Below are 21,611 nucleotides of genomic sequence, written 5' to 3' on the forward strand. Positions count from 1 at the left end.
TTCTTCCAAGCACTCATAATCTGATCCCATCCGTAATTGGCTTTGATCCCCCAGTGGAGACCTCACAAAGCAAATGGCTCCAGGGACCTGTCACCTCTTGTTTGCTTCACCTGTGCACATCCTGGCTGGATACTGTCCCTCAGTATGTCAGGAAGATGTATGGCCTGAACATGCAAGAACAAATTCAGGTCCAAGTGCAAAGGAAATCTGGGGYGTCAAGACCACAAACAGGATTTCTTTCTTCTTTGCTGCTTCATGGCTATCAATTTTCATCTGTGCAACAGTTGACTCAGAGCCTGGCACAAAAGGGGAAGGTAAGGTTTGATCTGTCCCCAAAACAATGATCTGCTTCCCACTGTGGAGGTTCTTCAGTGGTAAGAAGGGATATCTAGGAAGCAGTTGCAGCAGTTTAAGTTAGAGGCAGCACACACAAATTCAGCTTGAGCCCTTTTGAAAGGCAGCCAGTTAATAACAGACATGCACTGTTTCACAGTGAACTTCAGATTCAAGGCAAACAGAAGGATAAGGCTGGGCAAACTATATCCTGAAGCTGCCTAGGGAACTGACATCAGAGTTCTTTGCTTTATCTACCCTATTACAATAAACTCAATGTGTGTATAAGTCTTGTAAACCATTATTTGCTGAAATAAAGCCTTAATTCGCTGAAACAAAGCCTTAATTTCATTATTCAGCTGCCCACTGTGAGGTGTCACCATGCTTTAAATTAAGCTGTCAGTGGAAGCTGATCCATGCCATTTATTAACTGCAAATTATGCATCTCCAAAGTAAAAGTCATTGGCAAAAAATTCATGTAGCATGTTGCATTTCTAAATATCTGAACTGGAGAGAGGCTACTTGCATGTTATCAGGGTTCTGCAGGTATACAACTTAATCACATGGATTAGAAACCTAATATACTGAAAAACAACACAACGCACACTCCAGTTACCCTGCCAGACTGAGTCAGTGAGGTTTGAATTCATGATCCGGGGGGAACTATAGCAGCTGTATATAACCAGATTGACTAATTCCTTGATTGAGTCCATTCACTAAATAGAACTAAATGAATTTATAACCTCTATTTGCAATACAAACGGTTAAGCAGAACATGGAAGCAAATGCAAGATGGCAAGACATGAATGAGGGTACAGAAGGGGAAACTGCCACAAGTAAAGGTGAATAAAAATGCAGAAAGCTGTGTGCACTCAAATGGGGAGACAGGGAGAAGAGGCAAAGACCCAAGAAGCAATCAGTCACTCTTACTCCCTGGTTTCTTAAAGATCCAGTACATAAACTGTGAATTTTGGTAACACAGATTTGTAATAAAACTGCTCTAAGGAATAGAGAGGGGAGGGAGGAGAGATGATGTAACTGGAGAATAGCAGTGCAGCCCCAGTATTTCAGACAGAAAAAAACTGCTCCAAAGCAATCACACACCATTTGTTTGGCCTGTAAAACTTCAGTATAAATGTCTGTGGAAAGAGTTATAAGAGATAGAGGAAAATGGGACAAATTGCAACATATAACAAAGACTGATGTTTCCAGGCTAAGCCAGCTTTTTTCACTGATAAAGAAATTGATTTTCTAAACACAGAGTACATAGCAGATCTCACCTATCTGGGCTGCAGTAAAGGATTTGATATATATTAAGTCAAGCTGAGAGGCAGTCCTCTGCCACAAATGGAACTGTCTACCATGGTGCAGAACGCATATTTGGGCCAGGAAGAAAGAAGAAATTTTGGTTCAGCTTTCTGTGGACAAAGAACCAGGTAGGAATCTAAGACAAAGATCCACCTTCAAAATCCTCATTAAATTCAGGAGGGAAGAACCTTAGAGCGTTGTTTAGAGATACATCACTGCTGAAGGCTTGAGGAAAATAAGGAGAGAATAAGCAAGGCAAGAAGGCAAGAAGGCATAGCAGGCGAGCTAAGAAAACAAGTAAAAAGAAGCACTGTCAGCACCCCAGGAGAGTCACTGGTTTTGGGTTTGCTTAATTCTTTGCACCAGTATTAGAGTGCAAAAACATGCTTTGATCTATACATATGAAGAGAATGCAAGAGAGGAAAAGGCTCAAGCCTAGCAATCAAACCCAACAGACCCAATGGAGACTATATGACAATGATGTTTACCTTTCATACTAAAGAGAGATAATTTGGAATTTCTCTTTTTACTTCTCTTTCCTTACAAAGTCTGAGTGAACATTCAAAGAAATAGCTATAACTTTCTGCCTGCTGTATGTAAAACACAGTTATGTCATTACTTTTAAAAAACTGTTTTTTTCCCAGCATCTCTGGTTACAGAGTCATGGATGGACAAGAAGCATCTTTGCCTTTCTAAGTTTGGGGAAAATAGACCTCAAAGGCATTCTGTGATGTGCCTTCATCTCCTTGTAATTATCCTCCTAACACCAACTGCGACAACTGATGAGATAAAGCAATATTCCAAGGAGCTCAGTTCCTACTCCTTTCACGTACTCGCTGAAGACCCTTGCTCACATGTTCAGATGAAAGAGATTATCAGAGGAGAGCACTGCAAGTAATTGTTACCAAGGCTAGATTGGCAGCAACCTTCCTTGCAACAAACCAGACTGCTTCCTAGGGTTTTCTGGGAGATAAACTGCTTAATCAATTCTGTAACTTACAGCCCTCATGTTTAGCAAGGGTAGATACAAGCACAGGAATGCACATATGAGCAACCTGGTAGCCTCTGCACAGCCAAGCACCCAGATATCCTCTGGGTTTTTGGAACAAGCAAACTGTGTGAAGCTAACATCCCTAATCAGCTACAGATGGTCCACTGAGGTTAAATCTTCAAAATGCATTTGCAGTTTCAGTGATTTTAAATTCTTTTCATCAATTATTTCGGCCACTTTTCAATAAACTCTACTTGTCTCATTTTACTGCACAAGTGGGGAGAAAGTTTCAGGCACAGAAAAAGCAAACAAATGACTAGTGTAGTTTAAGACAAGACTGACATTTTAAGACATTTCTAATAAGGTTGACTTCCTTTCTSTCTGGAAGACAAATAAAGCTGCAGAGCCAAGATTGATTTCTCTAGCAAGGTTCATATTTTGCTACTCTCTGAGGGTCCACTGTATCATTGCTGCCCCCTATTCCTCCACCAGAAGRGAAACAATAGCATGAAAGCTTAAGAATAAAGCTAATTAAAATGAAAGCAGCACAGAAAGAGATAACTGTAAGAAAACATACACAGCAAGTGCTTAGCCTCCCGGGTCTTTTAGCACTGACCCTGCAGGTGAAAGTATTTGATTAGGACTTTGCAACATGCTGAATGTGCTGGAACAGCCAAAAAGCCCCGAGTGGCCAAGTGGATTCTGGTGCTCTGCTTCCCTCTTAATAGCAGTTTACTATCCATCAATATAACCTAGAGGTTATGTGAAGTTCAAGGGTATTTTATTTTTTAATTACGTTCCAGTGTCTTTTATTTTCATGAGCAGCACACATACCAGGTCTGAATAATGGACCATGGGTGGTTTGTCTCTGCTCCCAGTGCAGGAGAGGATAAAAGACCATTTTACTTCCTAACCTCCGTGCAGGAATCAGGAGTAATCCTTCTGTGCCCAGAGGGGAGGGTGAAGATGACTCTCTCGCAGGGTCTTGGGCCCTACAGTTTGCTTGTTCTTCCTACCCTTTGGCATTCTCAGTGCTCCCTCTATCATGCAGAGTCACAGGGAGAGGGGAAGGAGAAAAAAGATCGTGCCTATTCCTTCCCCACAGGATAAATCTGCTGAAGATGAGAGACTTCACAGCGGGTAAGGTGTTATTGAACCCCATGCTCTATGCAAGGCTTCCTGCTTGCAAGCAGAACAACACTCCATGGGAGCAATACAACCCTCACTGTAGTCACACCAGCCCTTTCTTTTCCAGATAAAACTCAGGAATTCAGCAGTGACAGGGAAGAGGAGATCCAGATATTTGCAGCTTTTCATTCAGTTGTTTCTTTTATCTGAGACTGTGACTTCAGGCACAGCTCTCCATGATGGGCAGTATGCAAGGATGCTGTAAGTCTAGGAGTGAACAGGGAGGGAGGTGCCACAGCTCCCTGTGAATAAAAGCTCTTCCTGGCCAGTGGTGAACAACATTTATCTCTGGCTTATGCCAGCAGTGGGACAATCCATCTCACCCCAAGCACCAACTCAAGTCAACTCAAGTCCTCTCAGGAATGAATGAGGAGGAATGAAGTCAGAACTGCTTTCACGTGCCATTCAGAGCTGCTCTCTTCTCACCCTGTTGCTAAAGGCAAGCAGTAAATGAACAAACAGCGCTCCTTATTTCTAAATACCTAGGCATGAGGTCTGGCCAACCTTAAAAGGCTGCGAATTGGGAAGTCCTGAGGGAACAACCACACTCTCCATCAGTGCCACACAAGTAACGCAAGCTGCAATGCTGTTCCTCTTCCCACTCTGAAAGAACCATGAGATGGTGCCTCAGCGAGATCTCGTAGGCATTTTTCCACTAATCAAGCTTTGCGAAAAAGGCATAGTTCTTTGTAAGGATCACATACATCAACCTCCAAATGGTTTAGTGACAGAATTTCTTCACTAGTTTCTCAGCAATTAACCCAATAAAATCTCTAACAACAAAAAAAAAAAMCCAATTAGAATAAAAATAAGAATTTTATTCCACAGTGGGCTCAGGGCTTTTTTACACTATGCTAAGCTGAACATTATGTGCTGGTATTTTAGATGTTAAAATTAGAATTGAAAAGAAAAATGCCAAAGAGATGGGCTGCTGAGTACAGGTTTGTAAGTAAAATGTGTAGCTTACGCAGAATAGCAGTGATGGAACTATTCATATAAGGATTTGATCAGCATAACCTTTCTTCAAGGGTCCAGAAGAAGCATTAAGCTCAGCAGAATAGGATATAAACCAGCTCCACACAGCATGATATGGCACATTTCAAACATTACCTTGCAAATCCCGAGGGGGACTATCCCTCTAAGGTGGAAGACGCCTGCAAAGATTTCACAGCTTAATTAATTTTGTGCTGCAGATCATTAGGATCTTTTGTTCTGTTTTTGTGCAAACAGGGACCAAACTCACTGTGGTTAAGGATGCTTACCTATAAAACGTATTATTCTTCGAAGCAGTGGGTTCAGGTAACAGCACTCTCCAGTCAAAATAGTTTTCTCTTGAATAATTAGAGTTTCTCGTGTTGACTTTATGAAATACATGGATATTTCGCCGATAAAAATCTGTCAGGAAAGAAACAGAAGGTTAAAAACAGCATGAAAAACATTAAAACATGGATGTCTGATTCCAGCCCACAGAAACTACTGCACACCAGTGTGTTTCTGGGACATTGAATTTGCACAGTGAAGCTGCACTTATTCACTCAGGATGAAGTAATATAGACCAGGCTTCCAGCCAAGAAGAGGGTCTGTCATTCTCACACTCAGTGGCAAGCCAAAGCAAACATTCTCATACTAACTCCCAGGATATGGAGAACAAACAAAGCTTTATCATTACTGTGGCACATACAGGCTTCTATTTTTACTGTGATTAGCATGGAATTTGTCATGTCATGCTATTAGTATTTCAAATTTACTGCTAGGATACACTTTATAAATGGAAGCCTTCTATCTATCCAGGAAACTGGAAAGTAGTCCTGCAGACATCCATCCCAATGTTTTATCAGCAAGCCTAAGTGATACTGGGGACAGACCATCTTTAAAGACGAATGTTTCAGGTAGTTTCCATGTCTTCTCAAATGTACAGTCTTCTGAGGCTGCCAACCAGGGTACAGAGCTCCTGCTAATTTTTAAAAGGGATTTAGTTGAAGGACATGTCTGTAATGGAAACTGGTCTGAAGTCACAAAGCTTTTTTGAGGCAGGTAACCAAAAATTTTGGAGTTCAAAATTTGAAAAGCCACATGTATACTAGTAAACTAGAAAGTGCCAGAGTATGGGCACAGCAGTGTTAGACAGTCATCCTTACCATTACATTGCTAGCATGGTCCCTGGCATACATTAGCTTGGTGACAACAGTCTCATAAAATACTTGGGACAATTCCCACAATGAAGGTTCATCAGAAAGAGTTTAGCCAGTGAGCCATGGGTTAAGCATACAAGCTAGTCTGAGGGCCAGAGATGGTTTCTGGCATGTTTTATTTACTAAATGGCCTGTTTTGTTTATTAAAACATCGGCATGTAAGAGTCCAGGTATCCAYTGATCTTGATGTTAGCTGTATTTATGTACTACATAAAGTTTTTTGATGAGAACACTTATTCTTTCTGTGCAGTATGATAAATGCTCCTCATATGAATAGGATCAGGATTTCCTAAGCACTCAGAATTGGTTTAACTCTATTGCACAAAAGTCAGATATCTGCCCTAGCTAAAGCCAGAGAGGATTGATCACAGGCTTTAGAGGCAGTGAGGGCCCACTGTGAGTGGGCACTTCAAAAATCCCATCTGTTATGTTTTGTCAGCATGCTTCAGATAGGGAGACTGTGTGCTTTAGAAAGACAGAGTTTGAAATGAAATTCTATGGAAAAGGAAGCCAGCCTGAAGTGGAAGAAATGAGCTTTTAAAAGGGGAGCATTCAAAAGAATTCATTTAACTGTGTTATAGTAAGACATATAAGAAGAATTTATATTGTTAGGGAAGGGTCAAAGAAATAGATAACAAAAATGTGCGTGCACACGCGCGCGCACACACACACACACACACACAGTTAGTATAAATACCGAGGAAATATTCCTAGTTCACTTTGACTGTTGCAACAATACGCTGTTTCAAGGGCAACAATTTATTCTTATTAAGCCGAATAAGCATCCTTATTGATTATTGGCATTCAAGCCAAGTATGCTCAACCTCTTTATAATTCCAGCCATTGATGGCCAGAGATGTGGAGTTGTAAAATGTATCTTGATAATGGCATCTGGGGGTAGCAGCCGATGCACGGGAGCCTCGCTGAAGTATTGCCTTTACCCTGTTTCATTCCATCTGCTCTTAACAGAATTGGCAAGCAATTCAATAAGCTCAGCTCACTAACTATGGGGGTGGGAATTAAGAAAAAGACCATCTGCACAAAAGCAGTTTAAAAGTGACACTTTATTTCAGACCATTTATTATCTGAGTTATGATAACGCTCAGAAGTTTGAATTAATGCTTTGGCCCTCTGTCTGTCAGGGACTGTACATACTCTTTGAGGACTGTTTCATGCCGTGGAGAAATTCTAGTCTGCAAAGACATGAGATAGTGGATTTTAAAAACCCTAAACTTTACAAACAAGAGAGAGTTAGATATAAGGCATAATCATAGTCCTCCTTTAAAAGTAAATCCATTTTAAATGCCTTTTCACTAGAAATTTGCTAAACATTTTTTCATTTCCATTCTCATCTTTATTTCTATGAATTTAATTGTCTGGCACATTCGTAGCAACTCCCATACAGGTAGATTAGTTCCATCTATTAAATTTAGGGGTAAATGTTGCCATGGTACAAATATGTTCAATTCCATTCCACAGACTTAAGCAGAGCTATCCCAGATTTCCTCCAGCATAGCAGATCAAAATGTGATTTTTTCTTAGGTGAACAGTTCCTTTGTCTTAATATGGCCTTTAGGTGTATTGTGAGGTGACATAAGATTACTCAACTGGATAGACTGGATTATTCATGTGGTCCTACCTCTGGCACTGAATTTAGTTGCCTGAATTTGAGAGTTGTGTTTCCCTATACCTTTAACATGGGCTCTAGAAAATAATTCAAGGCCTTGAACCTGGGAATTCAAGGTGAGCCTGGGCACCTAGTTCTGACAGCTAATCTACCTGTACAAAATTGAATGGGGTGTGAATAGTCCCCTAAAGAACTAATTTTTTTCTCTCTAGGCAATTTTGAAGCAGAGTAACTCCCCTGACTTTCCTAATTTAAAACCTGATGATTCTGCACGTGCAGTGTCCATGTCCAGCCAAGTTCCCCAGCTGGCCTCCCTGAAATCAATCACTGACACTGTTAAGTGCCTGAGCCCCTGCCAGAATAGAATTAGCAACCCAGGAATTGCTACAGTTCAGTCCCAAATCTGAAATCTAAATACACACACACAGTTATGGGGGGAAAAAGAAAAAACAAACAAACTTCTATTTTTATTAGGAAAAAATGCAAGGTTCATGGACTTCTGGATCACACTGGCTTAAGTAGCAGGAATGACGAGAAAATTGCACTGGAAGTTGGGGCCTTTTATTCAGTGCTAAAAGCACAGGTGATCTGCAGTCTGATGTGATATTTGCCGTAGGAAAACAAATCTAGTGTCAGGTAGTCAATGGATGCAATTTTGATCTCAATTTCATGAGTGCAACAGCAGCTTAAGTCCACTGAGGTTGTACTGTTTGGACTTTTTTGCTCACATCCCTCTTAATATTAGTATTAGGTATAAATACTACAGTGGTTTCCCGAAGTCCCACTATGAACTGGAGGTACTTCCCAGAGGTCATTTCTTCTTTGCTGATTTCAACCTGTCCAGCAAGAAAACTCTTCTTCATCTATCTCAGCCATTCCATTACCAGCAGTGTTACCAAATACTTGATCCTCAGTCTTCAGCTCTCAAAAACCCCTGCTGCTCACGTTTTTCATTTTTTTTCTGATTGTCTCAGCAAAGTGTCTGATAAAATGACCTCTTTCATTTTCCTCATCAACAGGCCTTTGTCCATGATAGATTTCAATTTGCACAGATATAGTTAAGAAATAATATCCTCCAAGTCGTGACTATACATCCTTCAAATAGTGAAATATTACATCTTCCCCCTTCATGCTCTGAGCACTGCATGAGCACCCAGCCTTCCCTGAACTGCTCTACAGATTACAAACAGTTTGTTAATTTGTTTCATTAATTATTAATCAAAAAACAACATAACTGTTGTTTTTAAAGGGAAATAGAGATTTTTATCTTCAACTTTTTTTAAATTTTTTTTTGCAACACKTTCAGATGAGCTCACAGTCTCCTTGCCAAATCATTCTTTGCACAACTGCCCTCTAAAAATAGACTGTGAGTAAAGGTCAAGAAGAACTGCTTCTATTAGGATAAATTAAGAAAAACTGGTCTGCAATAAATCTGGGCTAAGACTGAAAGAAAGTTTCAGAAGAGTGGCCACCTGGAGCAACCCTCCTGCAGCAACTGTGCAGGGTTGGGCRAGGGTGGGAAGCAGCCTTGAATGGTTTTATTGACTTCAGGAAAGGAATTCCTTGATGATCCTGTTGGGACAGCCACGGATGGGGCCCACGTTCATTTCTTTAACTCTATTTGTTTCTCTTATCAGGACATCAGCCTTGTACCTCACTTCAAATAAATCTTCTAGCAAAGCTGAGGGCTGCACTCTTGCTTTACTCCCCTGGCATGCCTTGCCTTATGTCTCTTCCAGCAACAAAAATCTTCCTGCACAGCCACACGTCTCTGAACTCCAGCGGGTACAGTAYCATAATTGGTTTCTCTTATGCACAAACTGGCTTGTCACAAGCCACAATGTTCCAGTGTATTCTTCCTTTTCACTTAAGTCGGTTTGGTATCCTCTGCCTTCATTTGAAAACTCACTCCAGACTCACTGCAACTTAGTCAAAATGTTTGCCCCTCTTCTCCTAGCCAGGATGAAGCATATATGAGTCCTCATCTGGAGGATATCATATGATATATATCATATATCATATGCTATATGCTATATACGAATCCCCATCTGGAGCAACCTTCTTGTCTTTTCCCAGTTTGTTGGCTCGCTCAGTCATGAGTGATGAATGGGTCAACACTATTTTTCTGTTTTTTAACACTTTAAGAGAATGCTGGAGTCATGTGAAAGTTGCTGCACAAAGCTTTAATTTCAGCCACATTTCCTTGTAAATAAAGGGGAAGTGTCAGCCAGGATTCACAGGACAGATTCTGGGAGCAGAGCTGAGCAGATCCTCAGTTTGGGTTCCCTCAAGTCTTCACTGTGAAACAACAGTCTTTCACTGTTTCCCACAAAAAAACCCATAGGTGGTGGCACTTCTGATTGTAACAACAGGAGGGTGATCCCATATTAATAAGAATTACATGAAATACTGCCAGGCTATATCCGCCTTTTGTACGCATAAATTTAGATTGCCCTGAAATCTTTTAAAGTTTACTCCAACAGCATCCTTGTGAGACAGTGGAGTCTCCTATTAACACCATTTTATAGATGGAAACTGCATATAGAGACATGCTCTCCCTCAGCAAGCTCCCTGGCAGCAAAAAACCCCCCTGAACTTGGATCTCTTGAGTCCCACATATTYGCTCTCAGATCTGGTCTGGCTTCAGCAAGTTGTATGACATTTTCTGAATTCTCCATAAGAATCTGTGTAGTTGCATTGTGAATGTCATGAACAGAAAGAACTAAATTAATTAAGACGGAAGTGTTCAGACTCCAAGGCAAGGGGAAGAGCGAATAGGTGGAGGACACTGGCTGTGAGACAAGCTGTGCACAGAGCTCCAGGAGCAGTGCAGGAGGGAATATGAACAGCTGAAGGTCTTGGGGCTCTCGATCCCAAACAGCCAGTTTCAAAATGACTCCACACAACAGCTCTCCCTGAGAAAAGCCCACCCTRTCAAGTAAGGCTCTGTGAGCAGGCATGTCCACTGAAAAGTGACCTTTGCGAAGCCCTTCAGCAGGTGTTTCATTGGCATTGCCTTGCACTGGGCCCAAAGCCATTCTGCCCTTTCGCATCGGGGCGTATCTCAGGACCCACATTCRCACAGCTGCCTGTCGGCAGAAAGATGCTCTCCAGACGCTACACAGAAGGTCACAGCTCCATTCCTCCATCACCAGGTAAACAAGCACCACAAATACAGTGCACAGAATCCTAAAGCGATTTAGGTGGGAAGGAGCCCCAGAGGTCTCCAGTCCAACCCCTGATCAAAGCAGGGCCAGTTTAGATCAGGTAGAGCAGAGCCTTGTGCAGTCATGTTTTGAATATCTTCAGGGCTGGAGATCCCACAGCCTCTTGGGGCCTCTGTTTTGCTGTTTGACTACTGTCATTTTAAAAAGCTAATTCTTCCTAATATTTAATCGGAGTTTCTTCTTTTGCAGCTTGTGTCCATTGCAGTGTAGCCTCTACTTCTTTGAACAGTCTGGCTCTATCTTCACTATAATCCCCCCATTGGAACATAGTCCATACAGAATTTCCCTCACTGTTTCTAGTTCCTTAATTTCCTTAAATCTACCTCACAGTTAGTCTTAAGAGACACCTGAGTGTACTTTCAAGGGTTTTTGATTAGCCTTCCTATCTTCCACCTGCAGTGCCAGATCTTGACCACTACATAGCTGAGACTCCACTGTCAAGTCTGGGCAGCAAACACCAAGCAACAAAATCTTCTTGCTTTTTCTTTCCCCCATCCTCTGTTTGCCTTGTATGTACTCACATTGAAAAAGGCACCTTAGGATACAAGCAGGTACAGAGGTCTGCCTTGGTACCCTCTGCAAAACAGAGTATTTTTGTGATCTGTAGCCAGGACACTGACCCAGGCCTGCCTGGCTGACAACTAGGGAGTCAGATGAGTTTTTTCTCAGGCACTCTCTCATCTTTTTCATCACCATTTACACAGGTCTTCTGYAGCCCACAGGAATCAGTGCTATATTTTGTAAAATTATATGAGGAAATGAAGCAGACTTTTCAATTAAACGTTGCAGAGTAAGCTCATAGTCTGCTGAGGACAAAACCCAAACTTACATTCAATTATTTATTATTTCATTCTGTTTTTTTTTTTTTCTTTTCAGTGAAGACAATAACAAAGAACAGCTTTATAAAGCACTTTTCCAGAAAAGAGAAATTGGTTTCTTTTATTCCCTCCAAGACAAAAGGTCTGCAATCCACAATTGGCATTCCAGACTGCCCCCAAACAATTGCCTTATCATTCTGCTCAAAAAACAATTTGTTGTGGGAAAATGGTCTGAAATAATTAAATTCCAAAACTTCATTAAAATCAAGAGGGGAAATTTTTCCTAGCTTCGCACTATTCCACAGCAAGTGGCATGTTAATGGGACCTTGATGAAAGTCCTGTAAGACACTGGCAGTAAAAGTGCCTGAAAGTGCTGTAACAAACCACAAGGTATATTTATTACTTTCCAGAAGGGTGTGTAAATACTAGAATATAAACAACTGCACACAGGAAAGACCACACCTTTACCTCACTCCTATGCACCCCACTTTGCCAAGGAACCCACTTGCCATGTGGTGAATGACAAAGACTCAAAAGGAGGGAGACGAAACACCACTTTCGAAAGAAACCTGATCTGCAGTGAGGTTCCTCCTCCAGTCTAATCCTCTAGTCCTAGTAACCTCAGCTTTGTTTCCTAACAATAAAAGAAAGATGCAACCAAATGTGCCTTGAATGGAGATCACCCTGGAACTAAATTAAATATAGGCCAGCTCTAAAAATGAGGAACTCGTGAGCACCATGGAATACATCTCCATACATCTCCATGGAAAAGGGACATATCCATTCTTCACAAGGAGATAGGTACGTACGGGACATGCCTTTTCCTCAGAAAGTTGCCAGCCCTTCCCGTTGCCCCTGGTTTGTCCTGCCAGCATTGCACGTGAAGTGTGGCAGGTGGGAAGGCGGTAGCAGAGGAGACTGTGCTTTCTTGCAGCACTGTCACCTACAGATCCCAGGGATTTTTGCCTGGAAATGCTGGGAAGAAGCTGCAGCACARCCCTGAGCTGAACAAGCCACACTTGGTTTTCTTGGCATCTGCTACTGAGCTACCACAAGGGACTTAGCCAACATAGCACAGAAATTCCCTGGCTTGCCTTCTAGAAATATATCACTGTAATAATAATAACAATCTCTGCAACTTTGAAAATTGTGCAAATTCCACAGAGAAATTTGAATAGTTTCCTCCTGTATCAGACAGATTTGATCAACACTGTATGTTGGCCTCTGATTAATAACCAAATCACTGTTTGGTTTTACTGATTCCAACAAAGCTATCTTAAAACAAATACTCCTTTGCACAAATTTATTGCACTGGCCAGTTAATAATTCCATGGAGGCTACCACTTCTGTCACAGAAAATGAAGGAAAGAAACTGAAGATTTTTTTGAAAACAGTGGGGGAACTTTTTATTATACTGTAAGGAAAATAAAAATGGTGTTCTTGAAGTTTTCTACTGATATTCAGTATTCATTTCAGTGAACAGATTTTCTTCCTAAGCCTTTCTCCCTCTCTCAAGTAACCAGACAAATCACAATGGATGGACCAGTACATGAAGCAGCTTTGAACTCTGAAATCTTTATTTAGTACCAACTAGGGAATTCCTAGTAAGCCCATAACCAGGAAAGCTAGTCTTGACAGACATTAATAAATGTGGCTGAGTCGTCTTAGATTGTTTTTTAAGGGAATGGCTTGAAAAGTTTATGATTATGCAAAACAGTTCCTCTTGAAACATTATTTTTGTAAAACTCTTACAATGGCAAAAATTAAAGAAAAATTATTTCTGCTCCAAATGAGCAGAGTGATTACCTCTCTGATATTTTGAAATGGACAATGCATCGAAATAGTACACTTTCTCCCAGACTCTGCAAAACTTGATGCTGCTGGACAGATCACTTTTAACTTCATCAGACTTGTGACTCTGGAACTCAAAGTCAAAGCTCCTCTGCTTAAACTTTTAAGCTGTTCTTAATTTTTTAGTTTCTTATCACTGGAAAGCCAGCTGAGTAAAATGCCTACACTATGTTTGCTTCAAGAAAAGAGATTGCATTTCAAGACTTCCAACACTGAAAAAAATACAATTATTATCTTATTGAGTTCTATACTGAAGAACAACCACCAAAAGGAGGGGCTGTCAGTCTAAAGATCTATAGTGCCTAGTCTGAGAGGTCAGAAATCTGAATGGGCAATCATTTTGCTGTAGGCCCTCTTAAGGCTAAGATAAGCTTTTTGGCAACTGGGAACCTTTGATCTTTTGAAATATGGCTGAGGCAAAGACTGAAGTTCTGTGTTTTTCTTACAGTGCCATGGAGATGAACATCCTCTTTCGCATTCCCATTCCCCAGGCCCAAAGACAGACTGGTAGCTAGCTCACCCAAGTGATTACCTTCCTCAGAGGAAGGTACATTCCTGCCTGCTATAATTCAAATAAATTAATCCTAGCTTCTCTCTTTATCATGAGATGGCCTGAAAGCATTCATATACCCATCTACATATGAAAAGAGAAAGGCTGGAGACTTAGCAGTTGTTCAATAATCAACCTCCACTACTGTCAGCACAGCTGGCACAAATTACTTGAGATGAAGGTGAAACCTTACATATTTTACGAAGCTTTTTGTGGTGCCAGAACCTACAACTTGATTCTAAAACAGAGACAATGATTCTAGGAACCACTCTTTTCTACCAGTGCTGAGGGAAAAATATATTAATTGAGTTTTAAGACGCATGCTTAAGAGGAAAAATCACTAAATCAGAAATAAGTGGCTGGTTGTTTCTTTGCAAAGAAAAACAGGTTTGTCCTTACTTAAGTGCAATTTATCACTTTATTCACCACTTTCCTGCTACTTTGCAGAAAAGCTGCTAATTCTACTCACTCAGAAGATTCAATACGACTAAGGCAGATGAAAACCTTTGACCTATTCTCAATGGAACATTTGAGAGAAAAGTGCATTTCACAGAATGGAGACAGGCATACATGCCTTTAATATATTTAACAGTATCACCATAAGATTCAAGCATTTTCCCTCACAAGAACCTCTCATTATCAGAAACTAAAAGGTTATCAGCCAGAGCATCAAAAGACTTCTGTAATTCTTATGTATGGTGATTAACTACCCAGTGTAGCAGAAAAAAAACTGGTTACATGAGGTCAGTGTAATGAACTGCTTCAATAAGAACACATAAAATCCAGAAAAASAGGCCAGTCTCATTTATTTCCCTAGTACAGTGCAGGGAAAAGCATATATGGTAGCACCAATCCACAAGAGCATTTTCTATTGCCAGGAATAAATAAAATAAATGCATTCATTTTCCCCCTACCATTGTCATAGCCAAATGACTGAGACATAAAGATCCTCCACTAAATTCATAAAGATGCTCCCTTTTGGCTTTCAAATACCGTAACACCTCATAGCTGTGCTAAAATCAGGGATTGGAGCCCTCCTCAGACTTGTGCACACAGGACTGCACTTAAAGGCTGCTTGTCTGCCATCTGCGAGTAATATCTTATCAGAGGGAGCTTGCACAAACTCCTGGATGATTTTCTATAGCTTCCAAAAGACTATTAACTAGAACCATTTCTGCAAGGTTCCTTCCCTTCTTCCCAAAAATAATTATTCCCCTCATGCCACAAGGTGCCAGGGCAGTGGCAGAACAAGGCAACAGAAAAACACATAAAGTCACTGTCCCTCTCAGCCAAACCAACCAATTTGTTGTAGAAACTGAGCAGGATTTCTGGAGCACACAGTATTTTTTGGAAGAAGGGAGACAGCTGTTCATGGTTTGTGGGTTAATCTGCATTTACCAAACTCCTTCCATCGTAATTCAGGAGCCTAAAGATTCCTTTTGTGAGCAGCAACAACAGTCTCACGAGAAAAAAGACACTATAAGGAAGGACTGGCATTAGCCTGGACTTGGCTTGAGTATCTATGTACAGATGGCAATGAACCACGATGTACAGAGCCCAGCACTGTCCCTGACCACATCTTCTCTAGACTGAAGCTGTATAGCATAACCCAAGAAACAAAGCTTACTAGCTTGGATCYAGTGCTAGACAAATGTGATTTCTGCCGCTTCTGGGCCCAGGCTAGTACTTCCACACAGACTGCAATGGACAAGATAGGCACACCAGCCCCATGCAGCACTAGGCTGAGGGTCTCTGCACCCAGAAACATTATTTTATATTCTCTGCCGACTTTCATTTCTCGTGTTGTTAACATAGGCCATGGAAACTACAAAAACATCATTGCTCATCTCCCAGGGACAGAGACTACTATCATCTTGCTCCAAAGATGACTCCAACCCATTTTTTCATAAATACTAAGGAACTAAGGAAAATCCTCCTTGGTCCACTGAAAGGAAAGAAAAATTTGATCCACTGAGTGGAGGTGATCCGTGCTGGGTGAAGAAAAACCTGAAAAGCTTGCAGCAAACTTTGCCAGAGCAAGGTTTTAAATGCAAGATGCAAATAAAGAGCAACATTCTTATTACTGCTTGCCAACCCAATGCCATATCACTAAAAATGGGACAAATTGCTCACTAACTTCAGTAATATTGCATCTAGAAATGGTAATGGCACTCAAACTCCCTACCTTTTTGGGTAGGAAAATTGGAGAAATGTAATATATATATATTTATTTGTAAGTCCTGTATTAGTGCAGCACAAAGCAAAAGTGAACATGTCTTAACATTCAACTGAGTTTCAATACTGAAAATAAAACTGTTACTGCAGAGGATTTTCATAAGTACATGATAGAATTATATTCAAATTCCTTACTCATTTTCAGAAAGTGTCCTATACCAAAACCTGTAGCCTCTTTTGCAGATCCCTTTGACATTTCTTATCACTTTCTGCGTTATACAGTTTCATGCATTAATACTATTGCAGACCAAAACTTATAATGGATTATGTCTTTTTTGTGCAGCATACACATCTCACAATTAAATACATCACACACAGCTTTAATCAACTTTTGAAAGGACTGCAAAGCAAAGTTAAGATAAGAAAGAAATAGTAAAGATAAACAAAGAGAAAGAAATAGAAGATAACAAAGTACGGAAAGACACAGTCTGATAAGCATGTATCAATGTAATTATAATTGCAGCAAAGCTGGCTGTTGGTGAAATTTTAAACTTTCTGTACAGAAAAAGGGAAAGGGCCAGTGTTTTGCTAATCAATGACTGCAACAATCTGTTCAGAATTGTATGTATTCAGCTAATTGAATATTTTAACCTGCTGGGAACAGCTACATTGTAGCTGACCAGGTAGAGAAAGTTAAATGCATGTGACTGTCAAAAATAAAGACTATAAACAAAGAGGAAAGAATATGCATAATTTTGTTAACATTGAGCATCTTTCTGCTGATCTATGCCTGCTAAAGCCCTTTAGTAGTCATTTACTATAGCAGCAATTAATCCTGGATATGTGGCATGTCCGATCCAGGTTTTACTGCAGCTTTATCCTACTTATTTTATTTTCAGTAATAGATCACCTTTGCATATAGGCCTCCCTGGAATCACACAATTCACAACTAATCACCGAAGTGAGTGAGATATTGTGACAGGCTTAACAAGCTCTACCCCTCAATCTTTCATTGTGATTAGCTCAAAATAATTACCACTGGAGATAACTGATGAAGATTATATCGGGCTAAAGCAAAACGGAGAGCTAGCTAAATGCAAATCAATTACAGCTGAAAAGAGAGGAAAGGGGACAAAGAAATACATCAGGTTTATTACTATTGCAGAGCAACAGCAAAGAATTCAATTTCTTATACTTACAATAGCTGTTGGAGTTGAAGCCAGCACACAGTACAGCACAAGAGGGGAGATAAAGCTCTCATCCTCTGTTCCTGGGTATGGTTTCATCAAATTGCCATCCTGACAGAAGAAACCTTGGATATGCACCTGAAAAGTGTCAGTGCATTCGAAGTAGTAGGCGAGCAGAACAGTCCCAGCCATGATGACAAGCTGAAAATAGAGCATGGTCACACAGAGACATTAGTTGCTTTTTTCATGGACACAGCTGTGCCTTCAAGCTACTCTAGTCCCACAGAACATCCTCCCTTCATCGTCACCCCGACAGCCCTTGCAGTATCGGTGCGTGTGCTCGCGCGTGTGTGTSTGTGTCTGTTTCTGTGTGTCCACTTCACAATATCTGTTACATAAACCTTTTGGCAGACGACACTAATGAACGTCTCGGATAGGAGTGGGTCCATAGCAGGGCTTGTAGAGGGACGGGAGCTTTGACAGCTACTTTATCAAAGGGCACGTGAGCGTCACCAGCAGCAACAATCAATGCAAACTAGCAGGACGAGGAGCGGCGCTGCAGGAACTGACAGTAACAAACTAAAACCTGTGCACAGCAGTATGGAGCTGAGAAGGATTATCACAAAGCATAGAGGAACCTAAAGCCCGAATGCTTCCCAGCCGCAGCTGCAAGCCCACACTGGTGCGTGTGCACACCATGCTAATCCAGACAAAGACCCTTCTGGAGGAAAAGCTGTCCTGTGCCACTCACCTCTCCTTGGAGCTGCTGCTTCAGAGGAAAGCTCTACAACTCTGTTGAGAAATCCTGTCTCTCCAAACAACCAGTTGGGGTAACTTTTGCACTGCCCAACTCCCCTGCTCCATCACAACCTCCTTTGAAACAGACTCTGACTTGAGTCTGACTCTTCATCTTTATGTGTAAGAAACTGCGAGGAGCCTTTCTTTTCTCTTTTTTGATAGTTTATTGATGACTAAATGGGCTGGCTGCAAAGCCTCAACTATTAACTTTTTTTTTTTTTTTGCATTTATTCACATTTAATCTACTTAAGCTGTGTCAGTGTCTGTGTCAGTTTCCTACACTGCTCCAACAACACATCTCAAAATGACCTCATAAAGGTTGTCACAAACCTCATATCATGAAATTAAGTGGATAAGCTAATTTATCATTCTTGTTCCCTCTCTGCCAGACTGCAAAGGAAATACCATGTCACAATCCTAATCACTTATAAAAATAGCAAAATAGATTTAGAAGTTATGGCAATTACAGGTTCTGCAAGAATTACAGGTTCCCCAGACTGACTTTTGATCAGAGCCAGATAAAAGCAAAAGTTGCATGCCCTGTACCTTTAAGGCACACCATTTAAAAGATTGGGTGTCTTCCTTGCTTTAGTTCTGACACTATTTTACCTCCACTTTGCATTGATGCAACTTTGCAACTACTGTATGATAACTACAGAAAGCAAAAATCTCAGATTCAGAATCCTTTTCATAGCTTCCTACCATTATTACAAGAACTGTCACATATGCAAGTTACTTTATCAAACCTTAGCAAAAAAAAAAAAAAAAAGAAAAAAGAACAAAAGTGAATAAACAAAATCTCAAACTGGCTTGTTTTTAGTATTTTCCCTCCAAGTTATTTGCATCAAAACTGTGTTTCCACAAAATTACTATAAGAATAAACCTTTAATAAATTATTTTGGTAAATATTTCTCAAAGATTAGCTTAAAACTATTCATGCATTCCTCTGGCCTGACCTTGCACTCAGGTCGTGACACAGAGGAGAGCCATCAAATTATGGTGTATTTGAGTGAGGTGCTGGACCAAAATTAGAAAAAAACCATGAAACCAGAGAAGTCAATGATGGAAGTAGAAGACAGACTTCAGCAGAGCCAAGTGAAGCCAAAGGTGAGTGATCCTATATTTTGTCTTAAAAATTAACAACACCATTTTGCACTCAGATTCTAAAGGCCACAGATTAATTCTATAGCTGGAAAATATGGGCAGCTGGAAAATATGGGCAGCTTGGATTATTTAATGTCTTTTAGTCCAATCAATTAGCTGTATGGATTTAAATATCTACTTCAACTGGTTAGAGAATTATGGTACTGAGTGAAACTTATACAGGCAAAGCACACAGCCTCCTTTTAAAAACTTACGCAAGCAGGAATCCACACAATTATTTTCCAGAAGCATGCATATTCTCTTTCCCCACTGTGATTTACAGTGTAAATGTAATACATCAACACAAAACGTTAATCAAATATTTGTTTTCTGAAGTTTTGCTTCCTTTAGGTGATTCAGTAACTTTGAGATCCAAAACTTTGAACTCTACCACCCTGCAAGGAATTGCAGATACACTAATCATTTACTTAAAACTCAGATCATTTGCAAGTGAGCAAATCTCTCCAGAAGTCCAAACACCTCCACTATTCTGCTGTCCCAGACCAGGAGCTACCACCAGATGAACTGACAAGGTTCTTCTATGAAAAACTGTGTCTGCCCTGGTACCTGGAAAACCTTGGAGATTTACTATACTACTCTCTGTGCTGACCAGAGCAAGGGTCTGAGTCATCCTGCAAATCCCTGTCTGAGCAATAGAGAGTAGAGGGTCTGTATCCTATGGCTCAAAGGCACTCAGGTAGGGTGTGGGACAAAGAGTTTAACTTCTTTTACAAATGCACAGAAAATCAGTTCTTGCCTTATTATTATCTTTTACAAAGGAATCACAGGATAGCCCAGAGGGATCCAAGGGATCCTGACCATCTTTGGGCTTCCTTTCTCTTTGACTATCCAGTTCTATGCCTTATCATTAGCACTTCATAGCTATGATTTGAAGCAGCGGAAAGCTCTCAGGAACTTTGAAATCTCCTTGTGATGAGCATGTTACAGATATGTAGACAGACATGATTTCTATCCATCTCAAAACAAAAAGAGGGTGGTAAAACAATTGTCTTTCACCTAATATAAGATCAAACATCACCATTACAAGCATATTCTTTCTCAGTCTCTCTGTTCATTTTGAGTCTATTATGTATGTTTCATTTGCTTAGTCTTGAAAACTCTCAAGGAGGGCATGTGTCTTATCCTTGGCCTCACCGGYGATTACAGTCACAATCTCTAAGGCCTGTGCATACTTAACTCCTCTTTAGGTACCTGTGTCCTACTATGTGTGGATTATACTTGCAATATAGAGGAAAATATTTTTCCCATTAGAACACATCTTGTTCATTAGAGACCACCTTATGTTTTTGGCGAATAAACAAGCTAGGTAGTTTCAATAAATCTTATTTTCACTTGTCATGGCACATAGGAAACCAAAAACCTATTAAATCCCAGAACAGAATTGCATTTTGAACCTACAGCCCTACTGATTTACAGCATAGTAACTTGATCACAATTGTATGTTTTGGGTATACACAAATGAGGAAGTAAAAGCTTTACTAATTTCTTAAAAAAAAAAATCAAGTATCTTTAACAGTAAAACTGAAATATGAAAATGAGTTTCCTTCAAAAACATTATGATACCTTAATTGTAAAAACGTGGGTTCATATATCTAATTTTAACTTAATTTGGATATCAAATCCATGATGACATATTTTGCAATGTTGCTTAAATCTGGATTAGGGACATTTGCTTCAGAAAAAGGAAGTAACTGAAAGAGTGTATCTAGGACATTGAAGGACATGAGTCAAAATCCACTAAAGATGAGTTGTTTTAGAGATTTCACAAGGGCTAACACAGTCTCTGTGAAAAGCACAGTCTTCATGTTTTATTTCTCACCCTAAATGTGGCAGTGCTGCCCCTTCACATCCTTTATTGAATCGATTGTTTTCCTGCCAGTAATAAAACATATAAAACCTAACTTAGAAACCCTGATAATACTATCAAGTCACAACTTCCAAGTTTTTCCCTTTAGTTAGCAGGTAGTAGAGCAAGGCCTTTGTAAACTCAGAAATTTTTTTCTATGTATTTTTTCTTAAGGGATATCTACCTGTAAAGGTGTGTGAAAAAACATATGCCCTCACTTTATTTTAGCTGCATCATATAGTAGCAGGTGAATAGCAGGTGAATGAGGGGCTACTAAGATGATTAGGGGACTGGAGCATCTCTCTTATGAGGAAAGGCTGAGAGAGCTGGGCCTGTTTTGCCTGGAGAAGAGAAG

At 40.3% G+C, this 21,611-nt stretch overlaps 1 protein-coding gene across 4 annotated transcripts in view; it reads right to left on the minus strand.

Moving 5' to 3' along the window:
- The window catches only part of PLPPR1 (phospholipid phosphatase related 1), a 141,192-nt gene that overhangs the window by 17,734 nt on the left and 101,847 nt on the right, over positions 1–21,611 (minus strand). For 3 of the 4 annotated variants that reach the window (XM_026078732.1, XM_026078733.1, XM_026078731.1), the window contains exons 3-6: positions 17,461–17,649; positions 5,083–5,215; positions 4,931–4,974; positions 4,303–4,423 (exon numbers count right to left, since the gene is read on the minus strand). In XM_026078732.1, coding sequence (XP_025934517.1) covers positions 4,303–4,423; positions 4,931–4,974; positions 5,083–5,215; positions 17,461–17,649 — 487 coding nt within the window. The remainder of the gene's footprint in view (positions 1–4,302; positions 4,424–4,930; positions 4,975–5,082; positions 5,216–17,460; positions 17,650–21,611) is intronic. The other variant, XM_026078734.1, reaches the window with a different exon arrangement.

Source organism: Apteryx rowi, unplaced genomic scaffold (genome assembly GCF_003343035.1).
Source record: "Apteryx rowi isolate R43461 unplaced genomic scaffold, aptRow1 scaffold_484, whole genome shotgun sequence".
Classification (NCBI taxonomy): domain Eukaryota; kingdom Metazoa; phylum Chordata; class Aves; order Apterygiformes; family Apterygidae; genus Apteryx; species Apteryx rowi.